At 39.4% G+C, this 20,663-nt stretch overlaps 1 protein-coding gene across 3 annotated transcripts in view; it reads left to right on the top strand.

Annotated features, from left to right (window-relative positions):
- The window catches only part of PTPN4 (protein tyrosine phosphatase non-receptor type 4), a 122,699-nt gene that overhangs the window by 71,551 nt on the left and 30,485 nt on the right, over nucleotides 1–20,663 (top strand). For all 3 annotated transcript variants that reach the window (XM_064157622.1, XM_064157613.1, XM_064157603.1), the window contains 4 exons: nucleotides 5,031–5,203; nucleotides 11,003–11,071; nucleotides 18,124–18,258; nucleotides 19,961–20,119. In XM_064157622.1, coding sequence (XP_064013692.1) covers nucleotides 5,031–5,203; nucleotides 11,003–11,071; nucleotides 18,124–18,258; nucleotides 19,961–20,119 — 536 coding nt within the window. The remainder of the gene's footprint in view (nucleotides 1–5,030; nucleotides 5,204–11,002; nucleotides 11,072–18,123; nucleotides 18,259–19,960; nucleotides 20,120–20,663) is intronic.

Below are 20,663 nucleotides of genomic sequence, written 5' to 3'. Positions count from 1 at the left end.
TGTTTCACTGCTTGCAATGTGTTTATATTACCCTGTGAAGCACAGCAAGGCCACTGCTTGTTTAATTCAGCAAGAAATGGATTGTTCCATGTCTCTAGGAGATTAATCTTAACACATCACAGGCATTACCACTGCGGAAAGATGGAGGAATAAATGAAAAATATGACTATGTGATTAATTCACCAGATTAGTTAAAAGGTATTGTCAAGTTCCTACATCTAGAAGAATTCAGAAGCCTGAAATGCAGAGTTACTGACTAGGTAAAGATGAATTGTAGGCAGAAATGCACCATGAGTACTATAGGACTATTTCAGACTTAGAGGCAATGTGGTTAAACAAAGAAAATATAAGGAGACACCTGTTACATCAGATTATATCATTGTCTAGTGAATGGTGTTGAGCACAGAAGTAAAACTGTGTATATTGAAAGCAGATCTGTTTAAACAAGGCCCTGGAGTTTGCAGTTTTCATAAATGGGACTGCTGACCACATGCGAACATCTCATTATGGATTAGTTGGCAGTAGATGTTTAACTTGCCTGCTTGCAGCAATGTGAGCATCTATCAGTTCAGAAGTATTAGAAAATTTCGGAGTAATTATGTGTAGAAAGAAATGAACTTTTACTATTAAGTGAAAGAAATGAGAGTGTCAGTGTGAGCAGACATGCAGCGTGAGCAAAAAAAGGGTAATTATATGCAAGTGAAATGACATTTCATCATGGTGATAGAGGTGTTTCTTAGTACCCTGCAGGAGTTAGAAGGTGTTTCTCAAAAGCAAACTGACAGTCCAGAGATTTTGCCTTGATACCAGAGTGTAACTTCCATTACAGATGCAGAAATGTATTTATATTTGAAATGAGAATTAAGATTTCATCTGGAATTTAGAAATTATTATCTACAATTGTATTCTAAATTAAAACTAGGGGAGAAAGACTGTAGTAAACTTCAGGACTTTGAAGACTGAGATACCTAACTATGAAATTGGTTTGGGTACTGTACATGAGTGTTTTCTCTGTTTTATTCAGAGTAAAATTCTGCCTGTAGTTGAAGCTGTCATCTTGCTCTTTCTGTTTCTTTTCAATAGTTTCTGTTGTTACATGCACCAGAATGTACTATATGCAACCAGTGTAATGTCTCTTCTGAGACCTTACCCAAACCAATGAATTAAAAAGCCTTGCATTGTTTTTCTTTAAACTCTGTGCATCAGATGAAAACTAATGGCAAGAACCTAATTAATTTCAAGTCATGAATACCTTAAGATCAGTGCTTAAATTTGGCTTCCAAAAAAGGCACACCTAAATAAGTTTTTTAATCAAACCTAATACTAAAATTGGTATTTCAGGAGTTACTTTCCCTGACTTAGACTCGTAGGATAAGATTGATCTCACCTGTAAACAGCTTCAGTTAGTTTTTGGGTTTCATGATAGTCAGTTAACCATAATCATAATCATAGGACTTCCTCTATAGTAACTAGGCATATACAAAGAACAAGATTTCTTGCATGAATTGGAAGTACATTTTAGGAGGGATTACGTTTGCTGGTAAATTCTTTCTTTTACTCTCATTAACATTAAAGGAAGCCTAAATGACTCTTCTTGGGCAGCAGAAACTAGGTGAAGTGACTCAGTGCTTAAACATTAAAATATCTCTGGTCTAATGCTTTGAGTGTATATTTAGAAGTGGACTTGGGAGAGAAATTATCTTGTTGTGTTTTTGAAATTGGGCTACATATGCTTTTAAGGAGTCCTAAACAGCTATTTTCAAATAATGCTAATGAGCAGTGAGAGCTTTTAGTTGCAGCTGTCCTTGAAAGTGCAAATGCCTTATCTTTTAATCACTCATTAAATTTATTCCTTGACTTGGCATTGCTTAGAGTCATCAACATCAGTAAAGGATTATTTGCCTACTTTTAAAAGATTGTATCTGTGTTTAAATAAATCACTTGAAGTTAGATGAGACATTGTAATGTTGAAGTCATCTTCTACTGGTAGTGTAATATAGTCTTGAATGGAAGCTGATGTGTATTCTAGTAATTACATAGCTGGAACACACATTTAGTGTTTCTTTTTTGAGAAAAGGATGTTGTAGGTTATGACTTTTCCATCTGACATTAGATGCTTTGTGAGCCATGACTTCAGTGGCTATTTTTTTCTCCTTATGTGCTTTGAAGATGTTTGAGAATAAACCAGTCATTTTATTTTTCTAATATGCTTCCCTAAGCTTCTCTCTTTAGTTAGTTGCACCACTGGCTGTGGTAATGTCAATAGTCAACTCTTAACGCTGTCCATCTAGGCTTGCAGATCAGAATTGTCAGCAAAGATGATTTTCAGGTGCCCAGCTTTTATGTTTCTTACCTGCCCTTACAAGTGCCTAGAACTAGGAAGGATGGATAGGAAAAGGATGAGTGCATTTAAGAGCCAGTGTCTTATACTCTTACCTTAAATATTTATTCCTAGCTTTAATTGAGATGAAGTGTAGGGTTTGAGAATCAATTCCCTCTGCGATGCAATGAGAGCCTTAGAAGCTATGAATAGAACTATTGTTAGGGTACCTTTAAAGCTCTAACACACCAAGTTCCTGTGGAAGTGCTGTTTTGCATTACAATTAATCTGATCTAGCAGCAGCTCCTCATGATGCGATATGGGCTCCTTCTCCATGCTTCATGTGATTTAGGGATCAGATGGTAGCATGAGAATCAGATCAGCTCATTCTCTGGAATACAGACCAGGAAACAGAAGGTTGGGTTTGCCTTTCCCCCATCCCAGCATATAATTATAATATACTGGCTGACGTGAAGATTCATGGACATCAGCTCATAAAACTTGTCAGATTCTCTTTTCCAGCAGTGTAAGAGGTTGACAGAGTATTAAAGTTTGCTACATCATTAGAACTTTATATTGAAATGTAAAATCTTAATTAGTTTGTCCTTTACTGGATACACATGGGGCTTCTCATAATTTTATGTCGTTACTCTTTTGCAGATAGTAATGTATCTGATCTATATTATTGTACATTTACTTTGTTAATAAAGCCTTTTTTAACTGTATTGCATGTAATTGTATCAATAGGTGCTCAGAATTTGCTGTTTACCTTTTAAGTGCATTTTGTTCTTTATCCTGAATTCATCACATGCCTGAAAATAGTGTCAGCTGTTAGTCAAAATAATCTCCCAAATAGAACACTGAGAGAATCAGAGAATCATAGTCAACCAGGTTGGAAGAGACCTCCAAGATCATCCAGTCCAACCTGTCGCCCAGCCCTACCCAATTAACTAGACCATGGTACTAAGTGCCTCAGCCAGTCTTTTCTTCAACACCTCCAGGGACAACAACTCCACCACCTTCCTGGGCAGCCCATTCCAATGGCAAATCACTCTCTCTGGGAAGAACTTCCTCCTGGCATCCAGCTTATACCTGCTCTGGCACAACTTGAGACTGTGTCCCCTTATTCTGTTGCTGGTTGCCTGGGAGAAGAGACTGACTCCTATCTGGCCACAGCCTCCCTTCTGGTAGTGGTAGACAGCAATATCATCACCCCTGAGCCTCCTCTTCTATAGGCTAAACAACCCCAGCTCCCTCAGCCTCTCCTCACGGGGCTTATATCCAGGCCTTTCAACAGCTTTCTTGACCTTCTCTGGTGACATTCCAGTACCCCAACGTCTCTCTTGAATTGAGGAGCCCAGAACTGGACACAGTACTCAAGGTATGGCCTGACCAGTGTTGAGTACAGGGGAAGAATAACCTCCCTTGTTCTATTTGCCACACCGTTCCTGATACAGGCTAGGATGCCATTGGCTCTCTTGGCAACCTGGATGCACTGCTGGCTCTATGCCCCAGTCTATCAGATTATCTAAACATGATCAGACCAGCAAAAACTTCACCTGTGAGTTTTCTGCTAAGTGAAAACAGTTGAAGTGTGCTGAATTTGGTGGGAGATGTAGTACTGTGAAGGGAAATTGAAAGGGCTAACGATATTTCTGATGTACTAAAGTTGTAATCAAGCTCCCTCAACAGGCAAAATAGCTTAGTTTGTTTTGCAATTATGTTTCTTTCTTTTACAAGGAAACTAATTAATTCATTGTATAGATGTAAGTACATAGTTGCTCTTGTGCTCAGTACCTGTCCACAGTCTCTAACTGACACCTGTGAATGACAGTTCCTTGCCTTAACTGTGGTGATCTTGAAACAGGGAGACATACTGCCTTTGAGTTCTCAAATCATGTGCTTACTTTGTAATGTTGTTTGAGTTCTATAGTTTTAGACCATCTAGATTTGTTTCAGTGTCACTAAACAGACTGTTGCTTTGAGCAAGCTCATTTTAAAAATAAATAATTTCCTTTAAAGAAAATTTAGGGGTGTTTTTAAAGAGTTTGTAATACAGAGAGATCACATGAAATCATGGAGAACCACTTCAAAAAGCACAACTGGAAAAAAGCACTACAAACTCCAAAACAAACAATAGAGGAAGGACATGAACCTGATGGAGTGTGTTCAGAGGAGGGCCATGAAAATGATCAGGGGATTGGAACACCTCTGCTACGATGACAGGCTGAGTGAGCTGGGATTGTTCAGCTTGGAGAAGAGAAGGCTCCAGGGAGACCTAGTAGTGGCTTTCCAGTATCTGAAGGGGTCTGTAAGAAGGCTGGAAAGAGACTGTTTACAAAGGTGTTTGATGATAGGATGAGGGACAATGGTTTCACACTAGAGAGGAGCAGATTTAGATTGCATGTTAGGAACAGGTTCTGCACTAAGACAGTGGTGGACCATTTGAACAGGTTGCCCAAGGAGATGGTTGGGACACCATCCCTGGAGATACTCAAATTGAGGCTTGGCAAGGCTTTGGGGAACCTGCTCTAGTTGATGCCCCTGCAGAGCGCAGAGGCAATTGGACTATATGACTTTCTGAGATCCCTTCCAACCCAGACCATTCTATGATTCTATGGAAAAAAACCCCCAAACCTAAAGCTAACAACGTCTTATCTTCTTTTCAAAAGTATTTTTTTATCTGAAATATTTTTTTTCTCATTTTTAGCACGAATCTAGAGAAACATTACTGGGATTCAATATGGTGAATTACCGGGCATGTAAGAATTTGTGGAAAGCTTGTGTCGAACACCACACGTTCTTCCGTTTGGACAGACCGCTCCCTCCTCAGAAGAACTTTTTTGCACATTATTTCACTTTGGGTTCCAAGTTCCGGTACTGGTAAGTGCTGATTTGCAATATATGGGAAAGAACTTCAGGGAACAGGCAACTGTTCAATAAATGTAGGAAAATAGTTACAATCTGTATTAATAGGTGCCATAAGTCATGTAGCTTTTGAGTCCTCTAGCTGCTCCCCTCCCCTGTTGACCAGCATTTCAAATGTCAGTGATTTTTCTAGAGTATCTTGCAAATAGAATTATTGTTACTAGTCATTGAGCTGGCACTCCTTAGAGTCTCTCACAGACGGACTTTTCTTGCCTGCATACCTGCTGGGTTATGCTAAACATACTGTGTCAGAACTTCAAAACCTGTAACCTGATATTTATGAAGACTGATGGATATCAGATCTTGTGTGCAGCATCAGTGACAAAACGGGTCTAAGTAAAGATCAAACCTAAAGGGACATTGTAGCCAGGTGGGGGTTGGCCTCTTCTCCCAGGCAACCAGCAACAGAACAAGGGGACACAGTCTCAAGTTGTGCTGGGGAGGGTATAGGCTGGATGTTAGGAGGAAGTTCTTGCCAGAGAGAGTGATTGGCATTGGAATGGGCTGCCCAGGGAGGTGGTGGAGGCACCGTCCCTGGAGGTGTTGAAGAAAAGCCTGGATGAGGCACTTAGTGCCATGGTCTAGTTGACTGGCTAGGGCTGGGTGCTAGGTTGGACTGGATGATCTTGGAGGTCTCTTCCAACCTGGTTGATTCTATGATTCTGTGATTCTATGAAAAGAAGGTAGAAGGGTGATATGAGTAAAGCTAACTTAAACTAGGTGCATACAAATTGGCAACTAGATGAAGACAAGTGACATCCATGTTCTTCACTATAACCAGAAGTTTAGAAAGTAAGGATGAAGTTAAGTCTGTAACTTTTCAAGGATGAACTTGACATAACAGGCAAAAAGCTTGGAAGTGCAAAGAAGGACTGTGGAATAACTTTAATTCCTGAGTATAATTTCTGTTCTAATTATGGAGTGGGTGGTGGTGGTTTTTAAAGTGTTTTATGCTTTTTATTTTTTTAAAAAAGGCTCATTTATGTAACTGAGTTAACTGTTTCTGCAAGTAATGCAGAATTCTCACAGTTTAAATCATGCTTGAAATAGAGAATAATGGAGCTACTGCTAATCATCCATCTAGAATGGCAACAGTGTCTGTGACATACAAAGAGAGATGATGAAAAGCTGGAAAACACAATAACAGACTATTTCTGTTACACTTGTGAATTGCACAAATGTATAAAGAGGAAAGTAATTCAGTAGCTAAATTTTTATACCATCTGGGTTTTTTTGACCAGCATTCTCAGCACCATTGGATAAATGTCATTCTGTGCTCATGATCAGTGTTTGAAACGTGGTTCATTGTTGCTGTAGTGAATTTGGGGGACCTTTTTCATTTCTGTAAAGATTTTGAATTTGCATCATCGTGGTTACTGTTACAGAATAGCAGTTTGACGATTTCACTTGATGTGGGTATGAAACGGATACAGAAACTCTGTAAAAACTGAGAAGGTCATTAAAGTTAATGAAGCAGCCAAAAGGCCAGGATTTCTGTAAGTTGTTGGAGAGACTGTTTTGTAGCAGCATAATAGCAGTAATGTGGCACACAAGGAGAGGTGAAGGGCACTGGGCTTGTTTGATCTGGTAAAGGGAAACTAAGGGGGAATTTAGTAGCAAGCTTAATGCTGCTTCAAGGGCAGTTTCAGAAGTGATCAAGCCAAACTTGTACCGATAATGGTATGTGATAGAGCAAGGGGGAGCAACCACAGAATTCACAGTGAAGATTCTAGCTGGACATTAGGAAATGTTTGGGGTTGTTTTGGTTGGTTCGTTTGTTCAGTTTGGTTTGTGTTTTTTCGTTTTCCTTGGAGGATAGTGCCTTAGTGGAACAAGTTATCCAGAGAGGAGTTTGTGGGATCTCTCTTTTTGGAGGCTTTCAAAAGTTGACTAGAAAATGACTTGGCCAGGAGATTGAACTAGAGATTTGAAGGCAACATTTCTATGATTAAAATGAACTAATAAAATGCTGAACCTGGACAGAGGTATCTCCAGTTTGGAAAGAAATTATAGACATCAAATTGTTGAACTATTAAATGTGGGGTTTTTTTCTGTTGGACTAAAAAAATCTTTAGGAAGACTTTATCATGAGGATGGTATCATCATCATCATCAGGGTTGGAAGAGACCTCACAGATCATCAAGTCCAACCCTTTACCACAATTCTCAAGGCTAGACCATGGCACCAAGTGCCACGTCCAATCCTGCCTTGAACAGCCCCAGGGATGGCGACTCCACCACCTCCCCGGGCAGCCCATTCCAGTGTCCAATGACTCTCAGTGAAGAACTTTCTCCTCACCTCAAGCCTAAATTTCCCCTGGCGCAGCCTGAGGCTGTGTCCTCTTGTTCTGGTGCTGGCCACCTGAGAGAAGAGAGCAACCTCCTCCTGGCCACAACCACCCTTCAGGTAGTTGTAGACAGCAATAAGGTCAGCCCTGAGCCTCCTCTTCTCCAGGCTAACCAATCCCAGTTCCCTCAGCCTCTCCTCGTAGGGCTGTGCTCAAGGCCTCTCCCCAGCCTCGTTGCCCTTCTCTGGACACGCTCAAGCACCTCAATGTCCCTCCTAAACTGGGGGGCCCAGAACTGAACACAGTACTCAAGTTGAGGTCTAACCAGTGCAGAGTACAGGGGCAGAATGACCTCCCTTGTCCTGCTGACCACACCATTCCTGATGCAGGCCAGGATGCCACTGGCTCTCTTGGCCACCTGGGCACACTGCTGGCTCATGTTCAGGCGGGTATCAATCAGCGCCCCCAGATCCCTCTCTGTCTGGCTGCTCTCCAGCCACTCCGACCCCAGCCTGTATCTCTCCATGGGGTTGTTGTGGCCAAAGTGCAGCACCCTGCACTTGGAGCTATTGAACGCCATCCCATTGGGCTCTGCCCATCTGTCCAGGCGGTCAAGGTCCCGCTGCAGAGCCCTTCTGCCCTCCAACCCAGCCACATCTGCCCCCAGCTTGGTGTCATCTGCAGACTTGCTGATGACTGACTCTATGCCCTCATCCAGATCATCTATGAAGATGTTAAAGAGGATGGGGCCCAGCACTGATCCCTGAGGGACACCACTAGTGACAGCCGCCAGCTGGATGTGGCACCATTCACCACCACTCTCTGGGTCCGGCCCTCCAGCCAGTTCCTAACCCAGCACAGAATGTTGCCATCTAAGCCATGGGCTGACAGCTTAGCCAGCAGTTTGCTGTGGGGGACAGTGTCAAAGGCCTTGCTGAAGTCCAGATAAACCACATCCACAGGCCTCCCCACATCCACCAAGAGGGTCACCTGATCATAGAAGGAGATCAGGTTGGAGAGGCAGGATCTGCCCTTCCTAAACCCATGCTGGCTGGACCTGAGCTCTTTGCCATCCCTCAGGTGCGCAGTTATTGTCCCCAAGATAACCTGTTCCATCAGTTTCCCTGGCACTGAGGTCAGGCTGACAGGTCTGTAGTTCCCAGGTTCCTCCATCCGACTCTTCTTGTGGATGAATCCAATCTAATGCAGTGGATGGATCTAATCTAATGCAGCAAATTTTAAAGTTTCCAGGAAGGGTGAAAAAATCTGACTTCTGTGCACTGTCCTTGGATATTTAAATTGTTTCTGATAGTCTTCTTAACTCAAACTGCTAAACCAGAGTTTTATTGGATACTAACAATTGTTTTAACCAGATGGGAAACATGTTCTATCTTCATGGTGACTGGAATACCACTGAAGTAATACAGGTCTTTGTAGTGAAAGCTGAAGTTGACTAGAAAATTTTGCTGGTATGTTGCAATGAGGAGTGAATAGGCAGTGAAATGGTAGATCAAAAGTTCAGCATCCAAACATGCAAAATAATCTACACAAGGAGAGAAAGGAGGAGGAGCATCAATTATAAATAAGCTATTTGTTGTCTTTGAGCTTTGAAGCGCTCTAAAAACTTTAAATCATTTGTTAGTAGCAACTAGAGAAAGGCAAATACATTGTTAGGATTATTGGAGAGGAATAGAGGAAAATAGAGGGGGCTTGCTGCTTGTTGGAATTAAAAATCTGTAACTCCAGGAAGTTAGCAGACAGCAGGTTTGAAAAGAGATCTCTTAGAGTCACAGCATGGCAGAGATTGGAAGGCAGCTCTGAACACTTGTCCGTTGCCCTGTTCAAACGGGGATCACTGCAGCATGTTGCCTAGAACTGTGTTCGGCCAAATTTTGGCTGTGTTCAGGAATGGAGATTTCCACACCATCTCTGAGCAACCTGATCAAGTGTTTGACTGTCTTTGTAGTAAAAATGTTATGGATTTGGTTTGGGCTGTTTGGTTGTTGTTGGGGATTTTTATCGCGTGGTTTTGTGATTGTTCCCCTTCACCCCCCAGTTTAAGTAGGATATCTTGTATTTCAAGTTGAGCTTCTTACCTCTTGCCCTGTGTCTTGGCTCCCTTGAAAAGAGTCTGTCTGTCGTCTTCACTTCCCCTTTCAGGATTTACATGCACTCATTTGATCCTTCTGAGCTTCCTTGAGGATGAACAGCCACAGCTCTCTCAGCCTCTACTCACACATCTGATGCTACAGACCCTTAATTTTGTCTTTGTGGCCCTTGATTTGAGAGACTGTCGAACTGGGCAGCATTGCAGATATGGTCTCACCAGTGTTGAGTAAACCCCAGTCTGTGTATGGGGTTATTCTCTCCCAGACGCCAGCTTGTGCATTTCTCTTCTGTTCATGAGATTCCAACTGTCCCGGTTCTCCACCCTTTACTACTTCAGCCGTTACTTATCCAGTAGTTCTATAGTAGGGATGTGAAAATATTTAATTATTCTTTGCTTCTGCAGTATAAATGTTCCTCTAAGGGACAGAAAAGAACAGTTTTGAGTATTGGTATGCTTGTAGGATGTGAATCCTCCAACTGTGCTGTACTTTGAAGTTAAAAATGGACTACATCTACATGTCTTTCGAACATCTCCAGGGATGGTGATTCCAGCACTTGCCTGGGCAGCCTGTCCCAATGCCTGACAGTCCTTTCAGTGAAAATATTTTCTTTAATGTCCAGCCTAAACCTTTCCTGATGCAGCATGAGACCATTCTCTCTTGTTCTGTCACTAGTTACTTGGGAGAGGAGACCAACACCCACCTGCAAGAGGGAGTTTTGCTGGTATCTTGCCATCAATTCAAACTACTGATAGAACTTTAAAAAAAAACAAACAAAAAAAAACCCAAAAAACCCCAACCAACAGCAAACATTTTTTAGAATAGAAATTATTAAATATTATTATTTTATATTTGACACAAGACATCTGATCTTATAAGAAAAGTATTCAGTTCTCATCTTGGTTTTGACAAGCTGTAACAAAGAGTACAATCTTCATATGCTTACATATTTTTCTATGATATTTTATTGAACTAAGTAGCAATTGAGTTATTAGAAATCCAGGGAATAGTTTAGCAGGACTATGGAGAAGATGCTGTAACTTTGAATTGTGCCTGTGACAGGAATGATTATAGCATTAAGCAGAGTTTTAATACTGTTTTGGATAAGAAAATGGAAGAGAAAGATAAGTTTATGCCTTGAATGAATTTGTTTTGTTACAGTTAGACTCTAGTGGGAAAGAAGACCAATGCTTACCCAAATGATATCTAAAGTTACACCAAACTGAATGTAGCAAAATTGTTTGAGCATGACTGGAAATAAAACTGAGGATTTTTTGTTTGTTTTTGAGATGACTCAACTGAAGCAAGACAATGTTATCCTAAGTTTGTTGCATTTTGTGGTTTGGTTTTGTTTTCCAGTGGGAGAACAGAGGTCCAGTCTGTGCAGTATGGTAAAGAAAGAGCAAACAAAGACAGGGTATTTGCAAGGTAAGCAATTTACATTTGTATAGTATCAGCTAAGTCTTCTGTTTGTATCTTTTAGGATGTTATGGGGACATTGTCTTCTGTTTGCAAAAATGTAGAAAAAAGTGCAACTGTTACAGGCTGTTGTTGGTAGCTTGATGTAACCATATTAAGGAGTTAAATTTTCAAAAGGAGAGTCTGTCTTTGGGGCAGTCAGAAATGATAGAGAATTTTATGATGGAAGAGATCCCTTTATACATTGTCAAAATTGAGAATTGCCTTCCATCTGTGCATTTTTTTTTTACATTTTTTACGTTTTTTTACATTTACTGACCCTTTATTACAAAGAATAGGCTCTCTATTACATCAAAACACTGAGTTATTTGGTATGTGTTATACCTGATAACACTCTACAAAGGTACACACGTTTCCTTTAGACCAAGATCCTGTGAATGTCTGACTTGATGAGAACAGTTTTATCATTGCAAATCCCAATGAGGTATTCTACTTAGAAAAATTTGACTTCAAGTGAGCTGCTTTTGAAGATGTTCTGTCACAGAGTATTTGGCTAACATAGAATCTCTTACTTGCTGTTTCCTGAGGGATTTGGTGATTACAAGAAAACTGAAGACACAGATTTAGTTCTTAGTTCAGAAATTATGATACAGGATTCAAAACTGCTGCTGCATCATCTTGGCAGTCTTGTCTGAGCGTTAGTAGGAAAGAATCATTATGAGGAGGGAGCACGCACTGTGCTTTTTCTACACTTCTACTGAGATGAGGAATATCTTTTAACATAGTTGCCCCTTGAAGAACTCTGGAGTTCAAATCTCTGTTCACCTATTTCTGCAGACCAGCAACCTTTCTCAAGTATGTGCAAATGCTGGTTTTCAGAGCACAGGTGAATTCTGTCTTGATTTCTTGCCTCCCCTTCTTTTCCTCTGTGCAATACAATATAGTTTGCGTTTTTTCAGCTGAGCATATCATAGGTACCCAACTCCATTCGAAGGATCTGAGGGCAGAAGTGCTATGACATGTTTGTTCAATGGTTAGATTTTTATAAGACTGATTTGGGTTTTGTGATTTAGAGTTATTTTTTTTACTCTGATTTACTTTGGGAATCTGGTTAGTTTTTACTTGAGGCACCTTTTCTAGTACTCAGAAGACTCACTACCATGATAACTGAGTTTTAATTATTTGAATAACTGTTTTGAGTCAGTGTAAGAAATAATACTTCTTTGTTGCACCCTGAAATTGCAAATTAACCACAAGAAAGAAGAGATGAAGGAGAGGTGATACTTAGTTTTGAGGCAAACATTTACAATTTTAGAAACTGTTATTCAGTAGATGGCACTCTTCTCTTTGAGTCAAAACTGAACAAGTAGTGCTAAGGTCACTCGTATTTTATAATGCATACTCTAGATACAGTTGTAAGCCGTGGATAGAATTTGTCTGTTTTTTCCAGTCTTTGTAGCTTTTGAAAGTTAATAAAAATACTTGGCAATTCTGTCTTCAAGTAATTTTATTTTCCACTGTCACTTTTCGATAAAGGAATGCAGCGTTCATCCTCAACTTTTGAGTTGTTTTGTAATGCTGATGACTGGTGTCTGAGGTATAAATATGTACATAAGTGAGCTGAAATCAATCTCATGTTCTAACAAATACACTTCAAAAGATTCTCACTAGGTTATATGTTTCTCTGTCAATTAAAGCATTCTTAATGTTAAGGACTTCTTGCATATTCAGTGATAAAAAAATTGAAGTATAAGACATTTCTAGAACACTATGTGGTTCAAGAAGCTTAATCTAAGAACATTATCTTTAATTCCTTAATTCCTTGTCTTCTAAACATTTACATTTGAAGTTGTAATATTGAGTAGATGTTAACCCTTTTGAATCCATGCAAGAAGATACATTTTGCTTTTTAAGGTTTTACAGGTATGGTGTAGGTTTTGTTCCTGGAACCTGCCTTTCTTTCTCAGTTTGTCTTTATGAAACAAAACCGTCATGTCGTTGAACAGCTTTTTAAGCTGTAAAGCAGTGTGCTTGTTTCAGTTGCTTTCAAAAGTTCTGCTAGGTATCAGTTGCCCTTTGCCATGAAACCAGGAGCATGCTAGCATTATAATCAGGTGCTTGAGAATTAAGTGGACGCTTTTGCTTTTAGTACTACATCAGGAGACTTAATTCAAGACCAATTTAAAAAAAAAGGTTTTTTTCTATGGCTATCCAGATTTAGATTCTATTTTCACATCCATATCTAGGTAGAAACTGCCTTGCTTGAGCCATTACTACCTAAGCAAACTTTTGAATCATTTCATTATAAGGAAATAATGTCACCAATTGCACCAAGATGTTGCTTGAGTGGTCTGTTTGTTCTTAGTCAGGAAATGGTGATTTGCCACAAGTAAGGATCATCTAGCCTTTGCACACTGAGTGGAATGCAAATACAGAGCACATGACATGGAGGTAAACTTTCTTAGCAGTCATTTGAATAGAACAAGCAGCCTACAATTAGCAGGCTTAGCTGTTTGTCCTGTGGGTTTTACTTCAAAATCAAATGAAGTAGTATTTATGTTTTTCCCCCCAGATCATAAAATGATTTAATTTTTTGTAATGCAATCTATTACTTTGAAAGAGATAGCTGTAATAAATTTGATGTGTTTTGTAGATGGTGTTTCATTAAGCTTCGTGCAATGCTAACTTCAGCATTTAGAAGACTTGCTGCAGTTGTTGAGGTTTTTATTTAATCTTTTTATTATAGCTATTTTCTTGGTTTCATTTGTGACAGAATATTGGCAGTCCAAGAAAACCCTTAAGAATTCCCATGAGCATAAAAAAAAGTGGAAGTAGATAATAAAAGTGAAAATATTTCAGTCAAGTTATAAATTGAAAGATTTCTTCCAAGAGTACATCTGTCTCTTGGAGTCCTTGCAAACTGTTCTGATTCTGTTCAGTTCTGATGGTGTGGACTGGAACTGAGAGAAGGTAGTGTATGTATGATAGCAGATCTCTCTGTCATTTGTATTTGTGGGCTTCCTTAACATTAAGTTGCACCTGTTTCAAAAAATCCAGTCTTCAACCATGCATTTATTGCAGTTAATTAATCCCTCAGTTGCTTTAAACTGCAGCTGTTATTTGGGGTGTATCTGCAGATTTGTGTACAGTTTCAGTCTCTTGGTCAGAAGCAGTAGTCGTGAGCTGTTTTGAGAAACACGTTCCCTGTACTTCTTGTCCGAGTAGAAAGCAAGGCTGTGGCTCCAGGTTATGTTTCTTCTGGGGACAGAAGTTATTAAAAAGAGTCCCACCTTTATTCTCGTACAATACCCACTTCATTTCCCAGCTCCTATGGGAATTTAGCACTTCAACTGAGACGAACAAAAAACTTCTCTGTTTTTGAAAGCTTTTGTGTACTGTAACTGAGCTAATGTAATTTGCCATGCTTTATTTCAGTTATGTTACGTAATATCATCCCTGCTACTGTCTTTTTTTTTCACCCTTGGGTTTTTCTAATGGGTTTTGTCTTTTTTCTTTTTTTTAATGCGATGTAGTGTCACAGCTTGCAAGACTCTGATATTGTTTTGATCTCTGTCTCTACTCAGTATTTATTTAAACTTTTGCAGGAATAACTACAGATACACCAAAAATTAAGTGTGAAAATAATTTGCTTTCTGAACTAGGAGTGCTCTGTGCTAGGATGTAAGCATCCAGACTGAGCAGACAAATGCAGAATTTAGAATTTCAAAGTTTATCAAAGTATTTCAAAAGTGTTTTTACAGCTTACTCTTGATTTTTCTCAGCTGCACTTCGGCATGAGAAATTTATGTGACTGTTGTAAGGAATTAATGATATAAGAGAGATTTACAGAAGTTTTTCACAACATATCTTAAAAGTTAATAAAAAATTAACTTCTTGTTAGGTTTAGAAGTGTTGACAGGAGAACTAGCATCAAAAAGCCACAACACTGAGAAGTTAGGTGCTTCAGTGTGGTAATTTTTTCTTTGAAATTTCTGTAAAGACAGGAAATGGAGGCAACAAACAGGAGTGGGTGGGACTCTGAGGTTAGAACTGTTAATAAAATAATAGAAACAAACCTTTGCTGATGATCACTGCAGCTGTTTGTCATGGTAGTAAGGTATTACTTCTAAGAGATCAGACTCTATCCACAGTAAAAGGTGAGTTTTCTTAACACTGGGTTTTTTGGTAGGGAAGAAGGTTGTGCCTTTCACTTTAAGGCTATGTTAACTTGTTGCATAGATTGCAGAAGTTTTCAGAAATGTAGTTACAAACTATGATTTAAGATACAGTGTGGTGGCTTTTTTTAACTGAAGCAATCAGTTTACTTTTTGGAAAAAAATATTTTTTGACTTCCCTATATACTTTTATATCTCTCTTGCAGTTTAATTTCTTTTATACAGAGAAGGATAGTGCCCACTGTCACTGCACATTTTAAACCAAAACAAGACCAGTGCTAAACAGCAAAAGATCAACATTCCCATAGTGTACTTGTTGCTTTTTTTGCTGACGGTAAATATGGTTCAATAGCTGCCTTTACATGTCTGTCAGGAAATACTGTACCTGTAGTCCTGTGCTAACCTAATTTAGCATTGCATTTATTATGCTCCTCTGCATTGTCCCTTAGCCTGTTCTTTGGTTAGCAGCATCACCCTCTTTGCAGATCTGGCTCTTGGTGCTAATCTGCTGGCTGCAAGTGCATTGTTGTCAGTTTAGCTAATGATAGCGATTAATAAAGGAATGATAAATTGATAATGTCAGATGTACATTTCAGTTCTACTGGTTCCTTGTTATTTTACCTATTCAGAACTGCTCAAATTTGCTATGTTTGTGAAGAAACAGATATAAGTGGCTTGAGTTGCTCACATTTGAAGCAAGTTACAGAAATTGAAATGCTGGTTTAATTGATATCAAGCTAATTATTTTTTAATCAATACTGTTTGGAATAAATGCTAGGATTTGCGATGTGAGTTTTTTTCTAAAGAATTAAATAATTGATATTTTCCCTGTTTTGAAATATCAATATACTACTAGATTTATTTATTTTTTTCCCAAGTTCATTGAGACCTGAAACACTGATATTTACATTAGCTCACCTTGCTTAACTGTCTGAAATTTGTCAGCTGCTGTTCACTAAGTCTTCAGAGCAGCAAGAGTAGCATGCCATACATGTTCAGAACTGCTTGGAGATGTAAAAGAAAAATAAACCCTCATGTACAGGTCACCATTCTTTTAGTATCAAACACTGAATAAGATGTATTTCTGCATGCAAAGGTAGATTATTTAATATGGTACTTAGTTGGTTATTGCTGTACACTTGCATTGTGTTTTATTAAAAGTTCAGCATGGAGCAAAAAGGTTTTGTTTTCAGAATGATGTAATTTGTGTGTGGGTAGTTCCTTATTTTCTCAAAGTTCCTTCTTTCTGGACTTAACTCTTTCAGTAAATCAGTGGGGTGAGAGTAAACAATAGTTACCATGTGTCCCAAGGAAAGCAAAGGCAGAAGTTATTCTATGATACTTGTGTATGGAGCTGGAGGAATAAATAGGGATGTTGTGCTGATACAGTATGTTGCAACCTCATTGCTCAAAGCTGGAGGTTAGAGAATAGTGGTAGAATATAAAGGCAAATGGGAATAAAATGGTCATGGCACAAGACTAGTGAAATTCAGGTGTTACTGGATACAGGATGATAAAGGATAAATTTGAACTATATAGCACTGTCAAAGTAGAAGTAAAAACCCAGTATCACAAAATACACAGCACATACATTTAAGGATTGTTGAAAAGAATTTTTGTTGTTGGCTGAAGAATTTTCAGTTAAACAGCAGAAATCTGGGTGTGCGCAGTCACAGAATGACTGAACTTCCATGTGCTGCTAACAAAAAAGCAACCACAATTCTCAGATGATTCATTTGGCAGTGTGAAAGGGAAATACACTATTATCTGAAATATTTGAGGTATGGTCTTACTTGTCCTTATGAAGTAGGTGAAAGAAGCAGAGGAAGGGGATTGTAGATATGCTGGGATGAGTGGAGAATGAGAATAAGATGTTTCTTCATTATCAGGAAAGAGTAACTAGTTGAAAACACATTTCCTTCTGTATAAAAACGCTGGCAATAACCTTTAAATTGCAAGATGTTTCTAGTACAAAGCCAGACCAAGTTTAGTTACCCACAAAGAAGTTTAAATAGAATGATTGCATCTGCCTTACAGGTGACAAAAGATGTTATGGAAGAAGGCATGTCACCTTAGTGGAAATTCCTGATGAGTAAAAAAACCTCAGCAGCTCTATTGCTGCAGTCTTGCTGGGCAGCCTCTTCCAATCCTCTGTGCTCAAAGAAATTTTATGTTTCCATGGAACTTAGAGTGTCCTATGACCAGGCTCCACTGAAAAGAGACTGGCCCTGACCTGTTGACACACACCTTTCAGAAATTTAACAATATTGATAAGACCCTCTCGCGGTCTTCTCTTCATCAAACTAAATGGCCTGAGTCTCTCAGCCTTTCTCTGTAAGAGAGATGCTTTGTTCTCTATCATCGTTGTAGCTCTTCACAGGACTGTCTCCGGTAGTCTCTTAAACCAGGGACCCCAGATCTGAACACAGTACTTCACAGCATCAGAGGAGTTTCCACTGTTTGATTTTTCCTGAGGTGGCTGAATAGTTGTGTTTCTTAGAAGATTTTTAGTTTGACATCCCCCCCCCACCCTTTCCCTCTCTGACTATTCTGTAGGAGTTAGATTCTTTTTGAGGCATTAGAAATGCCTAGAGAAGTTTAGTGGATTCCTCTTCCATTTTGCCTGTCTCCTCTGCCAACAATATTTTGTGGCTCTGTTTCATTGATGTTCTGGTACGAAGTACAAAAATTTAAGTACAATATATTGAGAAAATGTAGAACTGCCTATGTAAATACAGTTTTGCATTATTACTTTTGCTTTCCTGTATACATTTTATTTGTTTTCCTATGATAGAATTATACACAGTTTCATTGTGGTGAGTTTTGTTTAATTTTGTTCTTACCTGGTACAATTTTTGGTTAGTCATGTTACTTTCCTCCTCTAAGATCCCCCAGCAAACCCTTGGCACGGAAAGTAATGAGTGGGATGGACTGGGAAGTAGTGAGCAGGAACTCACTGTCTGATGATAGGTTGGAAACACAGAGCCTACCGTCACGGTCTCCACCTGGAACACCAAATCAGTAAGTAGCATCAAATTTCTCCCTGAAAAGTGACTGTCTCTGATGTGAGTGACCTACATGTTTAATGTTTAGCCTGGAGAAGAGGAAGCTGAGGGGCGACCTTATTGCTGTCTACAACTACCTGAAGGGTGGTTGTGTCCAGGAGGAGGTTGCTCTCTTCTCTCAGGTGGCCAGCACCAGAACAAGAGGACACAGCCTCAGGCTGCGCCAGGGGAAATTTAGGCTTGAGGTGAGGAGAAAGTTCTTCACTGAGAGAGTCATTGGACACTGGAATGGGCTGCCCGGGGATGTGGTGGAGTTCAAGGCAAGGTTGGATGTGGCACTTGGTGCCATGGTCTAGCCATGAGCTCTGTGGTAAAGGGTTGGACTTGATCTGTGAGGTCTTTTCCAACCCTGATGATACTGTGATACTGTGAAAACAAATAACTTTACAAGTTACATGCTGAGCGGTTCTCTGGAAACATTTAGCTCCAAATAAGATAAATTCTGTAGGGGTAAATTTTAGGTGCTTCTTACTCTGCCTATAAAAATGCATGATGTAGACTATACTACTCTGAATTTGCTAACTTGAATTTTCTGAAACAGTTAAATCTAAATTAGGCATTTGGCTAAAAAAACCCAAACCAAACAGTACTAAGATCTGTGATATTTCACAAATAATTGATTTTGGTTAATACCACCTCTTAAACCATTGGTTTATTTCCTGTAATTTTTCTACATTTTCTTTCAAAGTCCAGTCTTTACAGGATAGAGCTTTCTGGTATGTGTTTATAGTTAGTGAAAAATCATTCCTATTTCTTTTGGAGAATAACCAATTTTCTCAGTGTATAAAACTGGCTTATCCGTTTTCTTACTGCATGAACTAGGTTTTGAAAGGCTTTGACATTGCAGCATGTTATTCAGAAGACTGATGTATGTGTCAATACTGTATAGAAATCATTATAGAAGTTCTAGAATAATGATGCTTATAGCATAAGTTAATCATGCATGTCTCAAATCATTTTAAGAAAGATGTCTGTGACACTTTGTTAGTTTTCAAATTGAACAATTTTGAATTACAGAAATGATGACAAGCCTCTCAGTGCAAAGCTTGTCATTCTTCTAAGAAGATACAGGGGATAAAATGTTTACCTTGCTGAATTTGGGTTAAATTCTGCCGTGAACAGAGCCAGGATTTTTCTTCTTGGGGGGTGTATTTTTCTTTTCATTGCCTTGAATGTCAGTCCAGTAGCCTGTTCTTTGGACCATAATGCTTTCAGGTTTCTTTGATTTAAGAGAGACCAAATTTTTTTGTTGAAAAAACCCAAATAAAACTAATGGGAGAAAAAAAACAAAAGCAACAACAAGAAAACAACCAATCAAAAGAACTCCAGCAATAAAACCTAAAAAACTCTGCTAAACTAACCAACCATAAAAATCCAAACCAAAATTACTCTCCCCCTAAAAAAGCCAACAACCCAAAAAACCCCAAGAAAGACTATTCGCCATCTAGTGTTTATGTAGATGATTTGTGAACACTTACAAAATTATGAAATACAGCTTGTTGATCAGACAATCTAATTGTTTCAGTGACTTGTTTAAACTTTATTTAATAAAAGTATAACCATATGCTTGCACTGACATAACATTCCCATATTGTGGTTTAAGAAATACAGATCAAGTTTAGATCTCTCATATTTCACTGCTGTGCTTTCCTTCTTAGTCGCAACTCTGCCTTCACTCAAGAAGGAGCCCGCTTACGACCCTCATCAGTTGGACATCTAGTGGATCACGTAGTTCACACTTCCCCAAGTGAAGTATTTGTAAATCACAGGTCTCCCTCTTCCACCCAGGCCAATAGCATCATCCTGGAATCATCACCGTAAGTTCTTCTGGCCCTTACTATATGTTATTGTGTATTAAGCCGGGAATGATGACAGGAAAGGCCTGAGTTACTCAAAGATTTGCAATACTCAGTAATTTATGGCCAGATTTATTGGGGGGGGAAACTCCACAGTATATACCTTATTAACACTGCCACTGTACCTTCTTATATGTAGCTATGCATATGTAGCTATACATTGGGCAAAGTCCAATGGGATGGGGTTCAATAGCTCCAAGTGCAGGGTGCTGCACTTTGGCTACAACAACCCCATGGAGAGATACAGGCTGGGGTCGGAGTGGCTGGAGAGCAGCCAGACAGAGAGGGATCTGGGGGTACTGATTGATACCCGCCTGAACATGAGCCAGCAGTGTGCCCAGGTGGCCAAGAGAGCCAGTGGCATCCTGGCCTACATCAGGAATGGTGTGGTCAGCAGGAGCAGGGAGGTCATTCTGCCCCTGTACTCTGCACTGGTTAGACCACACCTTGAGTACTGTGTTCAGTTCTGGGCCCCCCAGTTTAAAAAGGACGTTGAGATGCTTGA

Source organism: Pogoniulus pusillus, chromosome 2 (assembly GCF_015220805.1).
Source record: "Pogoniulus pusillus isolate bPogPus1 chromosome 2, bPogPus1.pri, whole genome shotgun sequence".
Taxonomy (NCBI): Eukaryota; Metazoa; Chordata; class Aves; order Piciformes; family Lybiidae; genus Pogoniulus; species Pogoniulus pusillus.
This window is presented reverse-complemented; position numbering and strand designations above follow the sequence as displayed.